The following is a 23,206-nucleotide window of genomic DNA, read 5'->3' as shown; positions in this document are numbered from 1 at the left end:
GCCAAGGTCTGGATCCCAGCCCCTCCATTGACTACTAGTGAGACTTAATCACTGTGAGGCTCTTCCTCTGTTAACGTGGGGTGTCAATTAAAGCTCTGGAAGAACATGCTGCATACTGGGCTCAGTGTGGCACTTCAGTCACAGTGACAGTGACAGTCCTCAAGGCCAGTCCTTTCTGCTTGAGCCGTGTGACCCAGGCATGCTGCTTCTGTTTCTCTCTCAGTTTCCTCCGCCGTAAAATGAGGACCAGAAGTGCTCATATTGCAGGGCTGTGTAGAATTGAGTAACAAAAACCAGCAATGTCTGGCATTGGTACATTTTCCTCCCAGGACAGCTCCCGTCCCGAATCAGCACCTGACCCAGGGACTCCTTAGAATCCCAGGCCATCAGAGAAGAAAGGAGGGTCTCCAACTGGCAGATGCACGGCCTTTCTGGTGACTTCTCCCCAACAGTCCTGTTAGCGATGTTAACAATAATAAACCCTGATGCACACACAGGTCCGTTTGTACATGAGACAGCTAAGCATTCGAGCAAAAGCTCTATGAATCTAAACTTTATAAGCTAAAAAAAAAAAAAAAAACTGGAGAACACCCCAGATCTTTCCAGATCTTCACATTATATCACACTGCTGGTCAGGGTAAGCCTTGAACTGTACAATTTAGAAGTGATAGGAGACAAAAAGCAGGTTGGAGTGGCAGCATGCTCCGAGGGGTGAAAGGTGAACCGGATGAAAGAACAGGCTGGCTGGAGTAGGGGCTGCATGTACATAAGGACTAGATGGGATTCAACTGGCCTGGTCATGGGGAGCCTTAAATGCCAATAAATAAAAAGGAGCCATGGTAAGTCTTGAGCGGGGTTGGTCCACCAAGGTTATTGACAACAACTCATAGGAAGTCACCATCGAGGACTAGGGAATAAAGAGGGAGCCAAGGAATGGGTAGAGTTGTGACTGGCAGGTCCCTACTCTGGAGTTTTCAGTAGGAGATGGAAATGTGTTATTGAAAGAGATATAATCACTCATGTTCCTTGGTATGCACCATTCGCTTAGAACTGAGGGAATACAGTGTTCACCCTATCCATGTTTTTGAATGATTCCCCATGCACTGTGAGGTCAGTGGCACACACGGGAACTTAGTATTTCCCAAAGGGACAGTGCTGTTAGAATGACCTTTGGGACACCCACCAGCCCACGTGCCCCCTGAGAAGGTCCGTTGGCATGTCAGAGAGTGAAAGCTGAGCATCTCATTCCAGCTTTCAGGGCCACCATGGCTTTGGACAACCCTTCCGTGTTCTTTCTCATCACTTGTCTGCAGTGACAGTCTGCAAAAGATAAGTTACTGATGACCCCCTGTGTGTGCGCTCCCAGCCAAGAAAGCCCAGTGGGTAAATGAACAGGGAGGAGTGGGAAGAAAATGTAGTTGTGTGGCTAGTGATTCTATAATAGACCCTCCGGGCAGTGAATGCTGGAGAGCAAATGGCTGTTTCATTTTAGACCATGCATATGCAAATTAGGAAGCGATCTCTTGACTCTCCTGATTCAGAGCATCACTCACTCACTCATTCATTCATTCATTCATGTGACAATGTTACTACATGTTCTTACACAAAGAGAGGCTCTGTACTTCTTGTTCAAAGAAAATCCCACAGGCAGGCACAAAACAAGGTTGAAATGGTCTGGTGGTTTGAAAGAAAATGGCCCCCAAAGGGAGTGGCACTATTAGGAGGTGTGGCCTTGTTGGAGTGGGTGTGGTCTTGTTGGAGGAAGTATGTCACTGTGGAGGCGGGCTTTGAGATCTGATATATGCTCAAGATACTGCTAAGTGTCTGAGTTCACTTCCCGTTGCCTTTGGATCAAGATGTAGAGTTCTGCAGCACCATGTCTGCCTGCACATCACCATACTCCCAGCCACCATGTCCCCCACCATGATGATGAAGGACTAAACCTCTGAAACTGTAAGCTGCCACCTCAGATAAATGTTTTCTTTATAAGAGTTGCCCTGGTCATGGTGTCTCTTCACAGCAATAGAAACCCTAACTAAGACAGGTAGGAAGTGAGTATAAAGGCAGATTCGGGGTTTCAGAAAGTCATCCTCAGATGTTAAGACCAGAGCTGAGCCCTCAAGGATGGTGAGATTGCCAGGTAATCGAGGAGGAGGGCCAGAGGCAGGGGAGGGACTTCTTAGCAAGTCAAGGTGTTTTCCCCACATATATCCCCATGACGGAGCTGGAGCTGGGAGTGATTCCCAGCCTAGAATGAAGTCCTCTGATATGGAGGCTGGCAGCCTTAGGGGCTGTCACAGCAGGGGCCACCACAGCAGGGCCTTGGGCTGTGTGAGGGTCATTGGGATTGTATCTCTTCTGTCTTCTTTTTCTTTCCTCGGAATTTTACTCTTCGGCTGGAACATTCAAAAATCCATCAGCGGCATCTTGATGCTGGGTCTCTGTACATTTTGACCAGTATCGTCCAAAGAGCAGGTGTAGCTGACATCAGCATCCCAAAGACTTGCTCCAGCACTTCCTTAGGGATTAAGGCTTTGCAGCAGGGATAGAAGAAGATGGGACAGATTCACAGGCAGCAGATTCGTGGGCCACAGGGAAAGCGTGAGAAACAAGGGTGGGGATGTGTAGCAAGAGTGCAGATAAGTTCACTGCCGAGAAAAGCCAGCCGGGAAGTGGAGTGGAGGCAGGAGGCTCAGGTCAAAGACAAAATGACATATACCCTCTCCAGAACAGGGCAGGAAATAGGAGGCCATGGGGCCTGCTGCATGTGTGTTCCGCATTCATGTGTGTGTGTGTGTGTGTGTGTGTGTGTGTACACAAAGGGAAATAGAATATGAAGATAATTGTACCTGCAAGATGGCTCAGTGGGTGAGGGCACGTGTTGCCAAGCCTGACATCACAGGTTCAATCCCCAGGCCTCACATGGTGGAAGGAGAGAACTGGTTTCCCCAGGTTACCCTCTGACCTCCACAAGAGCGCCACAGCACATGCATAAACACAGTAAGTAAAGTTTCTCAAAGAGCGTGAAGATGCACCGGCCCTCACTCTGACGAGCTTCCTGCCCTCATTCCGACGAGCTTCCCTCAGCCACAGCTGCCCCACAGCAGCTTCTGCTCTCCTGTACGCAGAGGTCTTCCAGCCACACCGAGGGGTGCCAAGCATGAAAATGGGGGACAAGACACCCCCACATTGAGTTCCCCCACTTAGCTCCATCATCTCTCCTCATTTGTACACATTTCGCAGGTGTGTACACATCTGTGCACACACGTCCTTTTTCCTTCTCTTCATCCCCTCTCCTCTCCCTCCTTTTGTCCTGTCCCCTTTTCTCTTTTCCTCCCTATCTCCCCCCTTTCTTCTCTCTTCCTCCCTCCTCTCCCAACTCTCTCCCCTCCCCTCTCACCCCTCCACTTCATCTCTGCTTGAATAACCAGCAGCCAAATAAAAGGAGCTAATAAGTTCACGGCTCTGAAGAGGGCCCTCTGCATCCGAGTCCCTATTTAGGTTTTCTCTATGCTGAATATTATTAGAATTTTTCTATCTAAAAATAAAGGAAGTCAGAAAGATGGCTCAGCCTAATGACCTGAATTTGAATGCTGAGATTCACATGGTGGAAGGAAGGAGAGAACCACAAACTCTGCTCTGACACTCTCTCTCTCTCTCTCTCTCTCTCTCTCTCTCTCTCTCTCTCTCTCTCACACACACACACACACACACACACACACACACACACACACACACACACACACACATACACGATGGCACCTGTGTGCCCATACTTTCTGTTTAAAAAAAATAGGAAGTGCCGGGCGGTGGTGGCGCACGCCTTTAATCCCAGCACTCGGGAGGCAGAGCCAGGCGGATCTCTGTGAGTTCGAGGCCAGCCTGGACTACCAAGTGAGTTCCAGGAAAGGCGCAAAGCTACACAGAGAAACCCTGTCTCGAAAAACCAAAAAAAAAAAAAAAAAAAAAAATAGGAAGTCACTTTTAAAAAGTCAAGTGCCACCATAACAAAGGTCACAGAGTATAAATCCAAAGACCTCACATCTCACTGTGGAATTACCCCCCCCCACACACACTCCACTTAAAATAACCTCTGGTCCCCTTCCGCCCTTCTAATTCTTCTAGACATTTTGGGTGGCCACATACCCAAAGCAAATCCAGCGAGCACGGTTTCTTAAACACATCCATCTCGTTGCCAGCCTTAGCAAAAACAAAATACTTGCTTTTCGTTTTAGTGCTTAACCACGGTCCTGATCTTAAGTCAATATCAAGGGACCTGTCTCCCCTGGCTGGAGGCTGCAGAGAAGGCCATTGTGTGCTGAGCCATAATTAATAGAACCTCTCCCTATGGATAAAGCAAACCATTTCAGATTTTTCACTCCAATGAGCATCTTTGTATATGAATCTTCGAACACATTTCCAATTATTTCCTTCAGCTAGATTCTTTGAAGGCAAGACTTGACATATGACCTTGAATTTCCCCCAGATACTGAATCAGCTTTCCACACCCTCTGTGGCCCTTGAGAAGCCTGCCTTTCCACACAGCATCTCTCCTGTGCCCATCCTCGTCCCCTTTACCAACTCACTGCTTCCAGCTCTTTCGTGGGGCCAGGGAATTTCACTCCTGTACACAGCATCTGCCTGGGCTCATTTCTAAACACTTTCCCATTTCAACTTAAAACCAGGGAAATCTAAAATCTTTGTTAAAGTCACTAAGTGCTTATGTAATTTGCATGAGCTCACTCTCCCCCCCCCCCGTGTGTGTGTGTGTGTGTGTGTGTGTGTGTGTGTGTGTGTGTGTGTGTAGGTGTCTGTGCACATATGTGGAGGCCAGACATCAACACTGGGTGTCTTCCTCAGTTGCTCCCTGCCGTACTCTCTGAGACAAGACCCCTCACTAAATCTGAGCTGAGCCCCCCAGTCAGCTGACCAGCAAGGCCCAGGGACCTCATGTCTCTGCCTCCCCAGAGCTGGGGTTGCAGGAGCGCACTGCAGGGCCAGGCTTTTGATGTGGATTCTGGGGACCTGAACTCGGGTCCTCGTGCTCGTGAAGCAAACACTTCACCCCCCCCCCCCCCCAGCCATCGCCCTGGCCTCAGGGTGTTTTTATTTCTACGGCATTTGTGCCCTTTTGACTTTTCCAACCCGTTTGTTTTATTAATCTTCTCCAGATGCTTAAGATATGAAAAGACTCCGTGCTGCTTCTCCGCTGAGTGCTTCTGGTTTTGAATCCCTGGCTGATCTGCTTTAATTGGCTTTGTTTTTCTTCTTCTGTTGACCGTCCCTCCGTTCTGTTTTGAGCAGTCGCTGTCCCCTCTCTCGCTGATCACAGCCCCCTCTGCCTGCTCACCCCGGAAACCCTGTTATTGTTCTCACTTCCAGCCTTCTGTTTTCCGAGTGCTCTTGACAGCCCGCATTTGTTTTTATCAATGTGCTATCATCTGCATCCCTCTGAGGACACACTTGTGTTTTGTTTTACGATGTCACTTGTTTGCCAGCATCCACTGCGTGCTACAGTTAGGCCATTCGGGCCTGATTATTCAACTGGATTCTTGATGTCCCACGAGTTCCACTGTTTGTGCCACTTTGAGTCATAGCTAGGAGGTGGACGGGGGGCACAGGACTACCTGCGTGCTTGTTATCGGCTCAGCGTGGCACTCTCTTTCGGCACCGTCTGTCTCTGTTCTCCTGTGAAATAGTGATTGTGGGTACTGTCTCCTCAGGAGGGTTGAGGGAGTCAATGTTTATAAACCTCTTAGAACAGTAGCTGCCCCAGAAATGAGATGAAGGGTTGTCCATTTTACACGGTCAGTGCATCCCCTAAGCACTGGAGGCTGTAGGTCCCCTCTAAAGGTCACGAGTGGTGCTCTGCCGAGTCGGAACAGGGATGCCAGATGGAGGGAATGTGGGATGGCTGCAGCTCCTGGCAGCACAGACGGAAGACTCCAAGGGGCCTCTCCAGGGGCACCTGACCCCGCCCTACTGAAGTGCTGGGTGTGTCCAGAGGGACCCGCCGCCAGGTTCAGCCCAAAAGCTGAGCAAGACTCCAAGAAGGGCAGTGGGCACCTGCCTGAACCTAGTCAAGCGCCCACTCCCACCCTGAGTGTAGCCAGGCTGGAGAGTAGGTAGTTAGTTCCTGATGTTCTTAGCCAGAGTAGGCTGGCAAATTAACCTTTCCTATAGATACAGTGACCTCCACAGCCTTTAGTGGGTGCCCTTTCCTGGGGCCCAAGAGCTCCACCAAGGCCTGGCAGTTCATACACAGTAAGGTATAGGTCATGGCTCCCTCCATGCAGTTCCACCTGGTAATAATATGAGGAACATGAGGTTCACCCCATAAAGTTGCAGCCTCCTGTCCATCTCCAGGGTGGGGCCAGAATTTTCCTTCTTATGATTTGTAGAACAGTTCAGCGTATTAGACAAAGACAGAGTGGCAAAGGACCAGGCACTTGGCCCCTCCCCTCTGCCCACTGTCTATCAAGCATCTACAGTGTTCCAGGCTTCCGACCAGTGTCTGTTAGCCCTGACTTACAGAGGAGCACCTGGAGGCCCAAATAGTGTGGGGCACATGGAGCCCACCTGCCCTTCTGCCCCTGGTGTAGCTACACTTAAAACAGTGGGCATTAGAGACCCCACTCTGCACCAGGGTCTTCGTTTTTTCATGGTGTGCAGGGGGTAACACAAGGGGCAGACTGAAACCCAGCCCTGGTTTGAGGGCCCACGGTCAAACAGTTGGTAGATGCCACTAGCTCAGACCACAGAGAATGCTGTGACCAAAAAGAGAGAGAGAAGTCCTTCCTGGAGGGCAGGAGGAGAACTTTCCAGCTGGGGGAGGGAAGCAAAGCCTACTATACTGGAGTTGCATGGTGGGCTGGTATAGGGGGAAAAAGGGTCTCAGCGGGATCCCGAGGGCCAGGGGAATACTGCATCGGTTCTCAATATAACAGAAGCTGCAGGAACACTTTGAAGAAAGTAACAATATTCTGTTCAACTTTTGAAAATGTAGAGCATTTCACCAGTGTCAGGCTTCGTACCAGACACCAAGAGTCTAAGTATGAATAAGACAGCCTTTTCCCATCACGGCATCAGAGAGAAGTGATGTCTGTTAAGTGTGGAAATAGAAAAACTGACTAAGGCTGGCTTCACATATGGGGAGTTCTTTTTTCTCTAAAACAAGAATCTAAAGGTCCCGTCCAGACCTGGCCCTGTTGCCCATGGCACCTTGCCCTTGGCTCTTGCTGTGCCAGCCTGAGGCTTGTGGTCACCTGGTCGGCTGCTGCAGCTCTAGGCGCCATATTGATTCCATGCTAGAAGAAAGGAAAGGGGAGGGCCTAGAAGTCCCTGCTCGTAAGGATTGCTGTGTTTTCCTGGGCAGACTCGCTGCCTTTAAAGACGCCAGCTCTTCCTACAGGTCATTAGGCAGAACTTGTTGAAGAAAAAAGAGAAACCAGTGTCTCTTTGCTTTGCAGTCTGCACAGCAGAGACAGAGGAGAGGTTCGGAAATGGTACAGATCTGCCGGGGTTCCAGCAAAGTGTAACCATGTAGACTGTGTCCCAGGAGTACCTAGGTGGCACTTGAAGACAGGGAGTTATGAACACACACTCTTCCAGCTGTACTTAGAAGAGCAGAGGGGCTGGGGGACAGATCAGTGGGTAATGTGCCCGCTGCACAAGCATGAAGACCTGAGTGGGGATCCCCAGAACTCAAGTAAAAACCGGGTTCAGCAGTGAAGGTCAGTCATTCCAGCGCTAGGGAACAGTAGACCGCTGAAACTCACTGGCCAGCTGATCTAATGGAACTGGTAAGTTCCAGGTTTGGTGGTAGACCATTCCTATACCAGGTAAGGTGGAGAGCGATGGAGGAAGATACCTGGAATCGACCTGGCCTCTACACTCACACTTGTGCCCACATGCACACACCCATGCACGTGTGTGCACTTTTACACACATGTACCCACCTGTACACACCTATACAAATATGGGCCTCGATCTTACACACACTCAGTAGCAATAACAGTAGGCGTTCATTGCGAGGGCTAGGAGGAAGGGCCTCCCAGGCCTACAAATAGGAAAGGCATGGATATACATAGCCATGCTTAATGATCTCATGATCTGGAGTGACAAGGTGACATTGCTGCTTCAGGAAGATCAGTGGTAGAAACTCAGTGGAGAAATTGGTTGGCAGCCAAAGAAGGGTCTAGTGTGACCATTTAGCAGCCCTGGTTACATTTGGAAGAACAGAGTTTCTTGCATACAGGTACAGTTGGGACTGGTAGCTATAGATGTACAGAGCACTATATAGAGGAGTAGCGGGAAGGCAGATGTGATGGTCCTTTCCAGGGGTGCCCTCCCTACAGGGGTCTGGGACCAGTGGAATGTGGGGACCTTTTTGCTGTTGGACATCGGTTCTCTGCCTACTACCCATATAGCTGTAATTCTCCTATTTGGCCCGTAAGTAGCTCTTTATTCCTTTTAACCAGTAGGGTCTCTTCTTTGTGACAAAGGTAAGGGTAAGCTGCAAGCCTCATTCTTAGCTGTTGGCCACCCAGCAGCAAGGCTGCCGAGAGGAGGTTCTGAGGAAGCAGCTTCCCTGCCTAGTGGAACTTGTCTTCCTGGGAGGATATCAGACTAGACAAAATACCTGGCTGTGCCTGCGGCCCGGAGCCCCTGCTGTACTCTCAGATCTGTCATAGCGCAGAGCTGTTCTCCACAGCGGTCAGCCAGCAAGCGGGCAGCTGGCCCGGAGGAGGCAGAAGCCACTGGAAGCAAAGCTTGTGTTCACAGATCTTGCCAGGGATACTGGCCTCGGGTTCAGCAACTTCCAGAAGGTTTCTTTTAAAAGAGCGACGTCGAGTTAAACTTTAAACAGAGGAGGTCTGTGTAGCTGCGCCGTGAGAGCAACCTCCTGAAGGAGCCATACAGATCAGCACACCCAGCAGGCATCGCTTTTCAGCCTTCAGTCTGCCTGGAGTCAGGAAATGGCCAAAAAGAGCCAGAAAGTTGTTTTGAAGGAAAGGTGGTGGACAGCCCGGTAGGTATAAATGTGGCTTTAAGAACAGCAATGCGCTCTGGTGATTTCGTTTTCCATGGATTGCCTCTAGAGAAAGAAACACAAGCTACTTCAAATTATCCAAGTCCGATAATCCAGCCAAGCCGGCTCCGAGTAGTTGAATTAGCCAGAACTCACCCTCTGGCTGCCAGCCTATGATCCCAGGCGTGGATTCGGATGTCTCTTAGGAGAATTAGCACCACCTGCCTTCTTGGCTGACACACTGGACCCATAGCAATCTCTCCCTTCAAAATGACAATTTAAAAATAACAATGCACGAATAAGATAAATGCACAAGATGTTTCGTAAAGTACAGCACTCGTGAGAAAAAAATAACTCTTTCTCTAAAGAAATAGAACCTGGTTTTTTTTTTTCCAAGAAAGGTTTTTGTTTTGCTTTGTTTAATACTCCAGGAGACAGAAAAAAAATATAAAGGACTAAGGCTGGAGTTGTAGCTCAGGGGCCAAACACTTGCCTAGTGTTCTAGTTTCATGCTGTTGCTGTGATAAAACACTCTGATCAAGTGCAACTTGGGAAGGAAAGGGTTTATTTGGCTTATGCTTCCAGGTCACAGTTCATCAGTGAAGGAAGTCAGGGTGGGAATTGAAGGCAAGATCCATGGCGGGAAGCTGTTTTCTGGATCACTCTGTGGCTCACTCACAGGCCTTGTGTTAATTAGCTTTGTTATGTAGTCCAGGATCCCCTGCCTAGGGATGGTGCCAGCCTCAGTAGACTGAGCCCCCCCTACATCAATTAATAATCAAGGCAATCGCCTGTAGACATGCCCTGCAGGCCAGTCTGATCTAGGCAAGTCTTCAATCTAGGCTCTTCCCTCAGATGACTCTAGGCTGTGTCAAGTAGATAATTCATGATAACTAGGACACCTAGCCCTTGATTCCACCCTCAGGATGTCAAAAAAATAAAAAATAAAAACAGAATAGATGATAGGTATTCTAACGGACTATATACATAATACTGTCCGTCATTTAATTATAAAGCACAGGGATATTAATATAGATGGATGGATGGATTGTGGAGGAGGGGAGTCCTGAGAGAGAAAGGAAGGGACGGTGACAGATGAGGATGTGAAGGAAATAATGACATCATCACAATTAAAATCCACAGTGGCAGCATTTGCCCTGCAAGAAACAAAAGCATTCAAACAGGAGATAAGCTAAAGAGTCTGAGGCTGGAGAGGAGCACGTGATGGTGCCAGAGTTCTGAAGGGAAAGTAACCAAGCGTGGCACAGAGTGACAGCCACAAGCTGCCTAAACGAAGGACAACAGGCAACAGATACTCATGGCTCGCCGCCCCAGAGGCTGGGCAGTCCCCTCGCGAGTCCCTCACAGATGGCAATGTAAAGACAGCTCCGGGTCCAAAGTCACTTGGTACATAAGAGGGACGCCTGAGGCAACAGCCTACATCCAAACAGCAGTCGCCAGCCTAGAAGGTCACACCATTTCCCCAGTGTCCTGAAGCCCACCCAGTTCCATTCCCCTAGTTTTGAAGAGAATTGAGTTCCCGCTGACCCCAAGAACCAAAGCCTCAAAGCTAGTGCCCAGCAGCCCTAGTGGCCTGGAGCCTCCACTTCTCTGCCCAGCGTTTCCTCTCTGGGTAGCATGTTTTCATTCCCGCGTCGGCTATCACTGTCACGGCTTAGTTTGCTGTTGGATGGCCCAGAGGCGGGACGTTTTGTAGAGCAAGCATGACTTCCTCCTTGTCACTTCCAGGGTCCCCGACGCGGCAGTCTCGTCTGGGGACTGATTTCTGAGCCCCTCCCTTCACTTACAGGCCCCTTTCCCTTGAAGTAAGGATCCTCTGTCACCATGCCAACCCCCGCAGGGTCCCTGGGGTCCACACTGTGGTGACAGGTTCTTGAGACTGCCTGCAGTGCTTCCGTTCTCAGCCTCCACCAACCCCCGGTGGGAGAGCGTGTGAAATCAACAGCACAGGTCATCGCCAAGGTTTGCCTTCTCTGTTCCTCGTGTTTGTGCGTCGTTCCAAAGTTCAGTGGATCCAGACAAGCCGGCTGAGTGAGCAGTGTCCCAGAAGCCTGACGTGTTCAGATTTCCTTCAGCCCAAGAGCACTGAGGACTTCCAGAAGGGTTTGCCTGGGAATAACCCTGGGGAGAGGGGGATCCTGCAGTGACAGTCCAGAGCCCTCCTGGCTCTTTAGACACAGGCTGTAATTGACATAGAGATCAGCAGCAGATGAGGCCTCAACCCTAGGGGAGAGGGTGACAGGGTGGGAGGGAGCCTGGGCCCAGGGAGGCCTCTGGCTTTTCTTCCCCTTTATTGATTGCATCTATATAAGCTTCACTGTCTCCTTGCCACCCCTTGGACTGTCTCATTTCTTCCTCCAATACTGCTTCGAAGACTCCTCCTCCTTGAAGCTCCTTTTCCATCTGTGAGCTAGAAGATGAGGCCAAGGACAGGGCTTTGCAAGCTGGCCCGGGAAGACGTGGTGTCATGGTGGGTTTCTGACCCTTCCTTGCCGTCCGGTCAGTCACCTACATGGACCCCTTGGAACTTCACTTCCGCCTTTGTAAAATGATCAGTGAAGGCTCTAACCCACCCTCCTTCCAGGAGGAGATTGGAAGCACACGCAAAGCAATTGGCAAGTAGGAGATGGCCTGCAAAGGCTTAACGTTCTTTCTCCTTTTGTTATTTCATTAGAGCCTTGTGTATGCCACTCTTGGAGCACTGCTCATGTACATTACCGTGTTTTGTGGTGTCTCCTTCGGTGAGCAGCAGGCTCCAGGGCAGAGACAGCCCTGCACACCCTGGAATCTCTGAATGAAGAGGTTTATGCACAATACACCCTCTTCCCGAGAGAGAGCTTGTTCTGTGTCTTGGCCCCAACAAGCAAGCACGTATGTGTATGAGCAAGGCATCCATAAGAAGAGGTAACTCCTCAGTTACCCCCAGTGCCTCCTCACCTGGGATCACAGTACAGATGCCATCTTCAAACCAATGTCAGTCCTCACCATTCGCCTGCAGGAGGCAACCCAGATAAGCCAAGTTTGGGGGCCTGCACTGATCTCCATTGATCAGAAGCTCCAATCAGCACCTATAGACTTTGATCTCTATAAGATGGGAAAAGTGTTCACCGAGAGTGTGAGCGACTTGGCAAAACCAGTCTTCCCTGACTCTTACCAAGTCCCACCGTGAAAGGGGTCCCTGCTGGCCCCCAGCTAAGATACTCTTGCCTGTATCTACTTCTTATCACTGCTACAACAAGAATGATCCTAAATTCCAAACCAGACCCTGTCAGGCCTCAGCTTAGAATCCTACAGCAACTTCCATTAGCCAGTAGAATAAAATGCAAACTTCTCCAACCCACAGCATCTCAGCAGGCCTGGCCCCTGCCTGCCACCTCAAAGCCCTTTCGGCCTTTCTGTTGCCCAGATGCCCTGGGGCAGCTTTCCATTTGGGACCTTTGCACATGCTGCCCTTTATCTGGGGGACGCTGCCTGCCACCTCTTAACCTGACCTGCTCTGCTGTGACCGGCTCCCTCTGAGCCTGCCATCTTGCTTAAATGTCACCCTGCTGTGAGAGGTCCTGCGCGTGTTCTGTCCCTAAAGTGGTCCTCTGTCGTTCCTCTCACCGGTGTTCGCCACTGTGGGTTTGTGTGAGGAGCGTTGCCATCTCCAGCACCTCCTGGAAAATGGCACCCTGGCTTGTTCATGTATTGTTTGTGCATGCAGAGGACTCCCCACTTCCTCCTCTCAGATCCCCTGCCCCCTGCCCCTCCTCTCCCCTCAGCCTCGTCAATGTGAAGCTTTTGTGTGGTTATCAGATCAGCCAGACTGAACAAAATGAACACGACCTTGCCTTCGTGTGGTCCTCGGGTACACTATTAATTATGGCTGGATCTTCTCCAGCCATGCCTGGCTCTCCCCCGGAGCTGCCTCCTCCAGGAGGCTAGGTGGGTAGAAGTGCCCATGTCTGGCCTGAAAGATAATACCATGGTAACCATAGTTCACTCTCTAGCCATCCTTTAACTAGACTAAGAAATAAAAACAAAGCTTCATTTGCCATGAAGCCAAAATCATAAACCTTTAGATTTCTGAGGAAATGAACCCAAGAAGTATGCAGAGAAGACAACTAACAAAGAAGGAAAGCACACCATTTTCCCCATGCTCCCAATTGGGTACGCGGAGTAACAAGGATGTCCATTCTCCGTAATAGCGAGTGCGGCCAATTCCAATCTCACTGGGAAGCTGGTACCATCAAGTTCATCTCATAGAGTTAATTGGAGACGTACCTGAATGAATTAGGGGGAAGAAGATGAAGGGGACCTCTTCATGTTGGAATACCAAAATATGAGGTTGTGGGAAAGCTGCAAGGATGCTGAAGAGCTGCGTCCCTGGTCCCCAGGGAGCAACGGTCGGCACGGGAAAGGAGTGCTCACCAAAACAGCAGTCTCCGTTGGGGCAGGTCAAATAGCCAGGGAACCGGGAGTGTCTGCTTATGAGTCTGTCTTCTTGAGCCCCATCTGAGCAGGCAAGCATGCCCTGAGCATGGACCCACAGTAGGAAAGAAGGTCGGCCCCACCCCCTCAAAAACCATCCCCAAGCTGGAGAGGCAGGAAACAAATGAGCACACTAAGTATATATTGATTAGTGCTAAGGAGGAAGTAAACAAGGCTTCAGTGTCTAAAATACAGTGGAGGCCACTTCAGATGGGCATTGGGGTAAGTTATTGCTGAGTAAATAATATGATATTGATAAATATTAATAGCGTCCATCTCAAAGCATGAAACTGAAAGCTCTAGGAAAATATTGTAGTTAGGATTTTTTTTTAGTAATTTCTTTTTTATTGTTTGAGGATGTCATACATGCATACAATGTATTTTGATCAAATCCTCCCCGTTCCCTCCTTCCCAGCTCCTGTCCCACTACCACCACTTTTCCTTCCCAGCATGTGTGGTGTGTGTGTGTGTGTGTGTGTGTGTGTGTGTGTGTGTTTTACCTACTGAGTCCACTTGCCAGTGCCTGTATATGAATGGCCGTAGGACCATCTCCCAGATCATAGCCTCTCAGGGACCACATGCCTGAAGAAACTGACTGTCACTCCCCCAGCAGCTGTCAATGACCAGTAGCTCCTCCACTAGGCGCTGGACTCCATGAATGCCCCACCCTGGGCCAAACTCTACAGGTCTTGGACATGGAGTCGTAGCTTCCATGAGTACACATGTGCCATGGCACTCTGATGCCCAGCAAACAGTTTCCTTCCTACTCCTGGCTGTCACCTTCCTCCCATCCCCCTAAGTGTGTGTGTGTGTGTTTTTTAATGTACTGCATTTATTTATTTACTTATTTACATTTGCCTACCTGCACATGCGCAGCGGCATGTGTGTGGAAAGTAGAGGACAGCTTGTGGGAACTGCCTGTCTCCATCATGTGACTCCCAGGGATTGAACTCAAGTCACTAGGCTTGACTGCAAGGACCTGTATCCACTGAGCCTCATGCCAGTCCTGTAATTTGGATCTTTAATCATGGTAGAGAGAAGTTTGCCCTGGTATAACATGATGCTCTGTGTCCTTAAAGGAAAAGATTAACATATATGAGTGACTTCTCTACAGATATAGACACCATAAACAAAATCTAAAGTGAAAAAGGGTACCAGTCACTGGGAGATAATACTAGCATTGAGAAATATATCCCACAACAGGAGCCAATTTAGGTAAAAATAACAAATAAAGAGCTTGGTATGCAAACAGAATTTTTAAAGATAAGTAGCCCAATTAAGATGGATAAAAGAATATGAAGAGATAAAAATGTCCCCAAATTGTATTCAGGGGTTTTCAACGTTATGTAAAATACTAAATTATCTAAATTCAAAATGCCAGTGATGTTCCATTTTGGTCTAGCAGATGGGAGGGTATTTTAATGTAGAATATATTTGCAACACTGTAATATCTGGTGTTGAAGAGGTGGGGTTTACAGAGAATGGTACAACTTAATGCTGTTTGGAAGGAGCTGAGATTGACAGTGTCACATGACAGGTAGTTTAACAACATTTATTAGGGAAAAACTTAGATCTTCTTCTATTCCCCACCACAAACAATTATTTCTACAAGTTTACCAAGACATTAGCAAAATAGGAAAAGTCCCACCAATATAGACATGTTCCTTGCAGTTTGATGAGAAATTGGGAAACAGATTGTCCATTTCTGTAGAAAAAAAATTAAGTAGGTATATATGCCCACAGTAAATGACTGAAGAAAGACGGTGGCCTAAAACCAGGGCCGGGGATGCGGCCCAGTGGGTAGAGTGCTCTCCTAGCATGAATGCAGCCGTGGGTTAGATTCCAGCACCACACAAAACTGGGTATGGTGGTGCACACCTGCCACCCCAGCACTGCAGAGGTGAAGGCAGGAAGGTTAGAAGTTCTAAGTCGTCCTCAGCTACATAGTGAGTTCAAAGCTAGCCTGTCTAAAAAGAGGCCGGGAAGGGGGTAAGAAAGGGAGAGGATGAGGGGCCTCAAGCTATGTTAGATACAAGCCCACGTTGGGGGCAACAATATGTGTATGTGCGCACTGAGAAAGGTCTGGAAGGATATGTATGACTGTAAGTGGGAAACTCTGGAGAGTCGGATGATGGTATGAGAGAGGCTTCAGAATTTCAAAGCATCTGTCTGCTGTTTACTTTTCTGCCTCACATATGTCTCATTTTTATAATTTAAAAAGATGTATTTTAAAGCAATTGCAGTGAGTGAAGAGAAAAATGACAACGGAAGAAATCAGTGACATCCAGGTGAAGTCTGGGGGTTCATTCATAATAATAATGTGCCAGGGTTGGTTTCGTAGCTGTGACAGATGTGCCATGGGTGTAGATGGTGGAACTCGGTGAGGGTCTACAGGAATCCATTATCTCTGAGTGTATCCCCAAAGTGTAAGGAAATTGATTCATAGAGCCATGTCACCCAGGTTTGTAGCCATAGTAACCTCAGCTGCTCAACCCCTTTCGGTCTGGGATGAATTGAGGCTCCTACCAGGCTCTGAGAGTCTGGTGTGGCGTGTGCCTCCATAGAGACAGAGGCCCCTGTGTGGCCTGAATCAATTTACAGGGGTTCACTAAGTCTGTCTGTAGCTAACAGCTTCAGTGTTCTGCTCTGAGAAACCCAGATTTAGGCTTACCCTAGCTCCCCCTGCAGCTGGTCAGCCTCTGAGATGCCCCACAGTTCTCCTTGCCTGTGTCTTTTTAAAAAAGTGTGTGTGTGTGTGTGTGTGTGTGTGTGTGTGTGTGTGTGTGTGTGTATGCCATGGCACATACAAAAAGTCAGAGGAGAATCTCCATCCACTAATGAGTCCCAGAGATGGCGCTCAGGTCTTCGGGCATGGTGGCAAGCACCTTTATCTACTGAACCTAACTCACCAGCATCCTCGACTTTTAAAAAGAATTCGTACCCTTTCTTGCCCCAATCCCCTCTCAATCTAGAATTATAAGGATTAACACTCAGGAGCTTGGTCTGTGGAGAATTAAGAGGAGAAATGAAGTGTGGCCATGCTGACATGCACAAACCCCACACACATCCGCTCACCCTTGTCCCCACAACTAGTGGTCCCAGTAGATGGAGCCAACCAACTGGAAGCATGAGGATGCTTCCAGATGATGCCTCTCCTCCTCCCTGTCAATCCTCCTAGGCGGTGACATCCCCTGACCGAAAGTTCTTGGGAAGAAAGTGGTAGAACATGGAGTGACCACCTGTCTCTTCTCTGTCCAGGCTCCATTTCCTTGTGTTTGACACAGAAGAGGTCCACGATGTGCTACGCATCTGGGATGGGCCTGTGGAAAGTGGGGTTCTCCTCAAGGAGCTGAGTGGCCCGATGCTGCCCAAGGACCTGCACAGCACCTTCAACTCAGTTGTTCTGCAGTTCAGCACGGATTTCTTCACCAGCAAGCAGGGCTTTGCCATTCAGTTCTCAGGTACGTGCTGGCCCGCTGCCAGTGCCTTTAAGCCCCTCCTCCCTTCTGTCTCTCCAGTCTTGGAAAGATATTATTGGCATCTGCTTTGTATCTGGTTCGTGGTTTATTCAAATATCTGTGCTAGAGAGACAAGAAAATAGCTTAGTCAGTAAAGTGTTTGTCATACAGGCATGAAGACATAAGTTTGAACCCCGGAATCTGTAAAAAAAAAAAAAAAAAGCCAGGTAAGGTAGTCTACACTTGTCATCCAATCTGGATACCTAAGACACACTGACCAGATGATCTAAACTAGATTGGTATGTTTCACGCCAATGAGAGACTCTGCCTAAAAAAAAAAAATGGACAGCTCCTCAGGAACAATGCATAATGCTAGAGGTTAGTCTCTGACCTCCATGATACACACACACACACACACACACACACACACACACACACATACACACACATACACACACATACACACAAGGCACAGCACAGCACATATAGGCATGTCCATGTGCTCCTGAATGCACATGAAAACGTTTGCTGAGCTTACTTGGGTAGGGAAAGCAGACAGACTGAGAGACACTCAGGTTCTGACTGAGAAGCGTATGAGTGGAGAAACCCATGCTGCTGAGGCCACTGTGAGCATGAAGGAAAATGTTCTAGAACATGTGTTATCCACACTCATGCCTGAAGAATGAATAGAAGTAACTCAGGTAAAGAAAGCGTCTGAAGGATGGACCAGCCAATGCCATGGAAAGGTATCACCAAGCTGGACCTCAGAGGCCTGCAGACCCCAGTGAGCAGGAGGGGAGAAAATAGCACATCCTGGGTGCAAAGATCGTTTCGAGAAAACAATGGGCTCTGGAAGTAGAGAGTGGTTCCTTGGGGTAAACAGAGGGACGTGACAAGAAAGACACCGTGCGCAGTGGCACGGGGCGTGGTTCTGAAAGTGCTGGCGCCACATGCTGCATGCTCCGGTTCTTTCTTGAGCGCAGGTCTTAGAAAGCACCAGAAGCCAAGCATGGAAGTGATCTTAGTGTGCACTACAGTGGCCAGTTACGGAGGCACACGGCAAAGGGCTACCCCAAACGGGCAATGCTCAAACCCTCGGGTCCCAAGTTGACTAGTCTGCCCAGAGCTCAGGATCTCTGGACTTTCTGTTTCTCAAGTTCCTGAGCAACTGAGTCTGCCTTGGTTTGTGCCAAGGCTTATCATACGGCAGCTGTCATCCTCGTTACCATCCCCTCAGGCCACTGTGCAGGGCGGTGTGTGTGTGTGTGTGTGTGTGTGTGTGTGTGTGTGTGTGTGTGTGTGTCGCCACACTCCCTCCTAGCTAGATCGGCCCCAGGTACCCATGAGACTGCGGCAAGATGTCAAATCCTACTTCCGGCTCGTTCCTACATCTTTCTTCTCTGTGGAGATGAGCGTTTACCAGCATGCGTGTGTTTGCGGGTGGGGGGGCTCTCCAGGATCTGGGTAGGTTTCTGGTAGCTCCCATTTTCCATCATATAACTGACCCTCCATATCTGAAGTTCTGTATTCGTGGTTCAACCAATCCCAGACCAAACTTTTGGGGGGAAATCACATCTGCACTGAATATGTACAGACTTTTTTCTTATAATTATTCCCAATCAATATAGTCTAATAGTTATTTGCATATAATGTATTAGGTATTAGAGATAATCTACAGATGGTTTAAAATATGCAAGGGGATCACATGGGTTATATGCAAGAACTGCACCATTTTCACACAAGGGACTTAAGCATCATGGATTTGAGTATCCATGGCTAGGAGGATGCCTGGACCAAGTCCCTCCAGGATCTTGAGGGACACCAAGAGTTAGTAACTTGTCCTCATAACATATGTGCAGTCTTCTGGCCTGACATTTCCAATCTATTCTTGAACCTCGATGGATTATTAATTGGTACTGAAAAAACAAATGTTCAGGATCCAGCCATGTTAGAAAGAGGCTGGGTGGAGGCAACCTAAGCAGATTATCTCAAATGCTAATGCGGCTCCTGAGAGCATTTGGTATGCTCACGCTCATAAATTCAAAAGGTGTCTGGTAGGTCACACTTTCCAAATGTATTTGACCATGAATGACTTTTTTTGAGGCCATCTCAGGAGACTGGCATCTCATGGAGCAAACGTTAGCAACTGCTGGAATGAGCAACAGAAGCAATGGAAGATTCCCAGCATACAGAGAGGAGAATGCGGAAGAGACTCCCGGGCACTCTCTCTGGGAAGAGACAACATGAATAATTAAAGCACATGTGCCTTTGCTCTGACTATGCCCAAGCTGGCAGAGACGGCTTAAAACAAAATGACAAAAAAGCCCACCATTCCAGAGGAGTCTCCCACAGATTTGCATCATCTGACCTCCTCTTTGTCCTGGTTGTAGGTACACAGGACGGTCCCCAGGCACCCTCTTCCAGCTACGCCTCACTCACACAGCTTTATTGTGCATTGCTCAGCTTGCAAAAGTCAGTCATCCTTCAGGGTTTGCTTTAGATGCTGCTGCGTCCTGATCTCCCTGTTCTGAATAAGTTGCTGCAGCCTCTGGCACCACCGCCCCCCCAAGCAGCTCACTTCTGTTTCTCTAGCACCAGCCAATGCCAGCCCTCCTGCCCGTCTTGTGGTGGCACCTCCTTGGCATCACACATCTTTCTTAAAGTATGAAGGTTAATGCCAGACCTCTCAGGCTCCCTGCATGTATGCAGCAGGTGTTCCAATGCATGAAGTCATGAGCAGATGAATGGAGGGGTTCCCCAACACCAGGGTTTCCTTAGGCAATCTTATGCTGATCGAAGTAATTCCAGCTACATAGCCTGGGCTCCAAAAAGACAGTGACAACCTGGCCGCAGTGCTCTGGGCATGCCCACAGTTCCGGAAAGGTCACCTTACCTGTTGCTGTCATCAGTTAGCAAATACCAGAACTCCCCTTGGGAGAGGGATGGCTTACCACACGTGAACTTGCTAGTGCATGTTTGATGAGGGATTGGGCAGAAATGCCAGGGATGATTAGCACAAGCTTGGCTTTATTAAGTAAACATGACTGTGTAACATCTAACATCCTGTCAGTACCTGGAGGATCTAGCCTTTCCCTGGAGGCTTTGGCAAGCTGCTCAAATCCAGGAGCACTCAACAGAGAAAATGAGAACCACAAGAGGTGAGCGGGCAGCAGGATCTCAGCCATCTACAGAGCAGGTAGCAGCTAAGCTCCCCCACTACATCATCTTTTAGAGTTTTTACAGAAACACGATGCCACCATTATTAATCCATGTTGACCATACAGGCAGTGTGGTTTCTCATACAAGGTCATGTAGTTACTAAGTAGCAGAGCTTGGATCCAAACCCACGTGTCTGATTCCCAAAACGAATGCTTAATCATTGCATTTCTGTTGCCTACCGTACAAATAACCTTTCCGAGTGTGGCCAGAACTGCAAACTGTTTTTCTCCCAGGCAATCATTTGCATGTATACAGCACCCGGTGACCCTGGGGATGAAAGCTAAGTCTGTTTTTAATTGGGAAGGCAGACGACGATTCATATTTGACTTTCTAAACAAGTTCAGCGAGTGTCAAACGGCGATGATCTGTTCGTTCATTCATTCATTTATCCAGCAAATATTTACTAAGCACTATCATGTGCTGAGTACTGAGTACCTTGGGGATCCAGGGATGAGCAGAATTGTCTCGGTTGGCAGAGAGATGCCCAAGTGATAGACAAGGAAGAGGCAAACAAGTATATTAGCCAGATTGTTACAGATTGTGCTGGGACAAGAACTGAACAGGATAGCCTGATGAAAATGATAGGGAGGGTTAAAGGTGAGCCCAGAAAAGGGGATGAAGGAGGCCTGTCTAAAAAGTGGCAGATAGATAGATAGATAGATAGATAGATAGATAGACAGACAGACAGACAGATATAGAATGTCAAGGTGGAACTGCCATAGAAGACTTGCTGTAGGGTCATTCCAGGCAGAAGGACCAGCAGGTGTACAAGGTCCTGGGAATAGGAAGTGGTGGGGGTGAGGGGACTGTGTGGGAAGATTTTAGGACTATGACTGGAACATCGTGATGGGACACCATCAAAGGCGAATAAAACAAAGGAACGGTTCTAGAATGCCTCCTCAGAAGTGGGGGGGACGGCACAAGGCTGTGATCCTTGCCACCCAAGAGGCAGAGGCAGCAAGAGGACAAGTTCACGGATCACCTGCATGACTTAGGGAGATCCTGGCTCAAGATGTAAAAGGCTCAGAACAGAACAGTGGGAAAGCACCTGCCAAGCATGAAGAGGCCTGAGGTTCGACTCTCAGCTCATTTTTTTTTTCAATAGGGGGGAGGGTGGGGTAGAAAAGAAGGAGGGAGGGAGGAATAAATGAATGAAGCAACAAAGGGAGGGAGACATGAAAAGAGAAAAGGAGGGACGCTAAGATGCCATACAGTGGGCTTCAGTGGCGCTTTCTGTTGAAGACTACAATCCTTCAGACTTGGTGGTCCACGTGGCTTGCTGTTTCAGTTCACTCTCTTCCTTCAAAGCATGAAAGCAGGGGTGGACGCAATGGAAACAAATGACCATTGCTCGTGTTTCAATAAAACTTTATTTGTGGAAGTAAGTACAGAGGCAGATTTGCCTGTGGGCTGTAGTTTGTCAAATGCTGCCTTTGGTGTTGTGGAATCAAAGGTAGCCTGCCACGCCTTGTATTGAGTGACATTGGTGCCAGGTTCCCCGGGCTGTCACTCATTGGTCGTTTCTACCGAAGTGCTCCTGGTAGCAAAACGGAGTAGTTGCATCTCCCGAGGGGTGGGGGTGGGGGTTGGAAGGCATAGCCAGCGGAGAATCTATTTGAGGCTTCGTGTTTTCGTGTAAAAGCCGATGTGAATTGTATATTCTAGGCCAAAACAGATTCTTCTGTTTGAATGTAAAATGAAATTACCCAACTGTGGGATAGGGAGCTGTAAGTGAATCGCACGGTCTCCAGAAACTTCCTGCCCCTACGATCTGCAGAGCACATGCTGCAGGGACAGGTCCTGACGTCTCCTTTGGGCTGGGGAGGCAGCTAGGGTATGGCGACTGCCTCCCAGTTCTTTCTCTGCCTTCTGTTATGACACCATCTCTGCTGCACTTCCTCAGGCCACATTTGCCCATTCATTCATTCCTTTATTAGTTTATTCCTTCCTTCTACCCTTCAGTTCACTGCTTGGTTCATAAACACTACTCCCTTTAAGACTTGGTTAAGTACCAGATCGCAAACATCTCCTAAGTCACTGGGTCTTTTTGTTTGTTTGTTTGTTTTGTTTTGTTTTGCTTGTATATCTGTGTATGTGTGTGGTGTGTATGTGTAAAGGCATGTTCTCATAGATGGATGAACATGCATGTCTTGCTTGGAACGGAGGCCAGAGTTGGATGTTGGATGTTGTCTTAGTGTTTCTGTTGCTGTGAAGAAACATTGTGACCACAGCGACTCTTATAAAGGAAACCTTTTCATTGGGGCTGGCTTACAGTTTCAGAGGTTTAGTCCATTATCATCATGATCGGAAGCATGGTGGCAGGCAGGCAGACATGGTGCTGGAAAGGTAGCTGAGAATTCTGCGTCTTGATCCATAGGCAATAGGAAGTGAACTGTCATACGGGGTGTGGCTTGAGTATATGTGAGACCTCAAAGCCTACCTCCACAGTGACACACTGCCTCCAACAAGGCCGTACCTACTCCCACAAGACCACTCTCCTAATAGTGCCACTCCCTATGGGCCAAAGTTCAAACACTTGAGTCTATGGGGGCCATACCTATTCAAACCACCACAGGTGTCTTCCTGAGTCATGCTATGTTTTGTTTACTGAAAATCCTGCACCCAAGGCTCCTGAATTCAGTCAGTGTAACTAGGCAGCTTGTCCCTGGGATCCCTGGAGTCTACTTCCCAAGTGCTGGGACTACAGGCCAGCTGCCATATCCACACAGCTTCTCCAAGGATTTTCTGGCCTTTGGGTTTTTGCTCCCAAGTCATCTGCCCTGCCCCCTTTCTGAGTTTTGAATACAGCCAACCACTTAGCTTGATTTTGAGCTCTGCTCTGCCACTGACTACAAATATCTGGTGTTTCCCTGAATGTGGTGCAGGTCCAAAGGGTCCGTGGCTGTTTTTACATAGGGAGAGGCCTGACCTCCACAGAGTCCCAGTGTCCTTCCCAGGAAACTACTCAGCACCCAACAGGCCAACTCCAAATCCTTCTCAAACC

General features: G+C 48.6%; 1 protein-coding gene across 1 annotated transcript in view; it reads left to right on the top strand.

The window, feature by feature from the left end:
* Csmd2 (CUB and Sushi multiple domains 2) overlaps nt 1–23,206 on the top strand; it is a 573,936-nt gene that overhangs the window by 426,896 nt on the left and 123,834 nt on the right. The window contains 1 exon segment of the mRNA XM_052718591.1: nt 16,784–16,986. Within this exon segment, the coding sequence (XP_052574551.1) occupies nt 16,784–16,986 (203 nt within the window).

This window comes from Peromyscus californicus, unplaced genomic scaffold (genome assembly GCF_007827085.1).
Source record: "Peromyscus californicus insignis strain IS unplaced genomic scaffold, ASM782708v3 Scaffold_5__1_contigs__length_169319896, whole genome shotgun sequence".
In the NCBI taxonomy this organism is placed as follows: domain Eukaryota; kingdom Metazoa; phylum Chordata; class Mammalia; order Rodentia; family Cricetidae; genus Peromyscus; species Peromyscus californicus.
The sequence above is the reverse complement of the archived record's forward strand: the minus strand, read 5'-3'. Positions and strand labels throughout refer to the sequence as shown.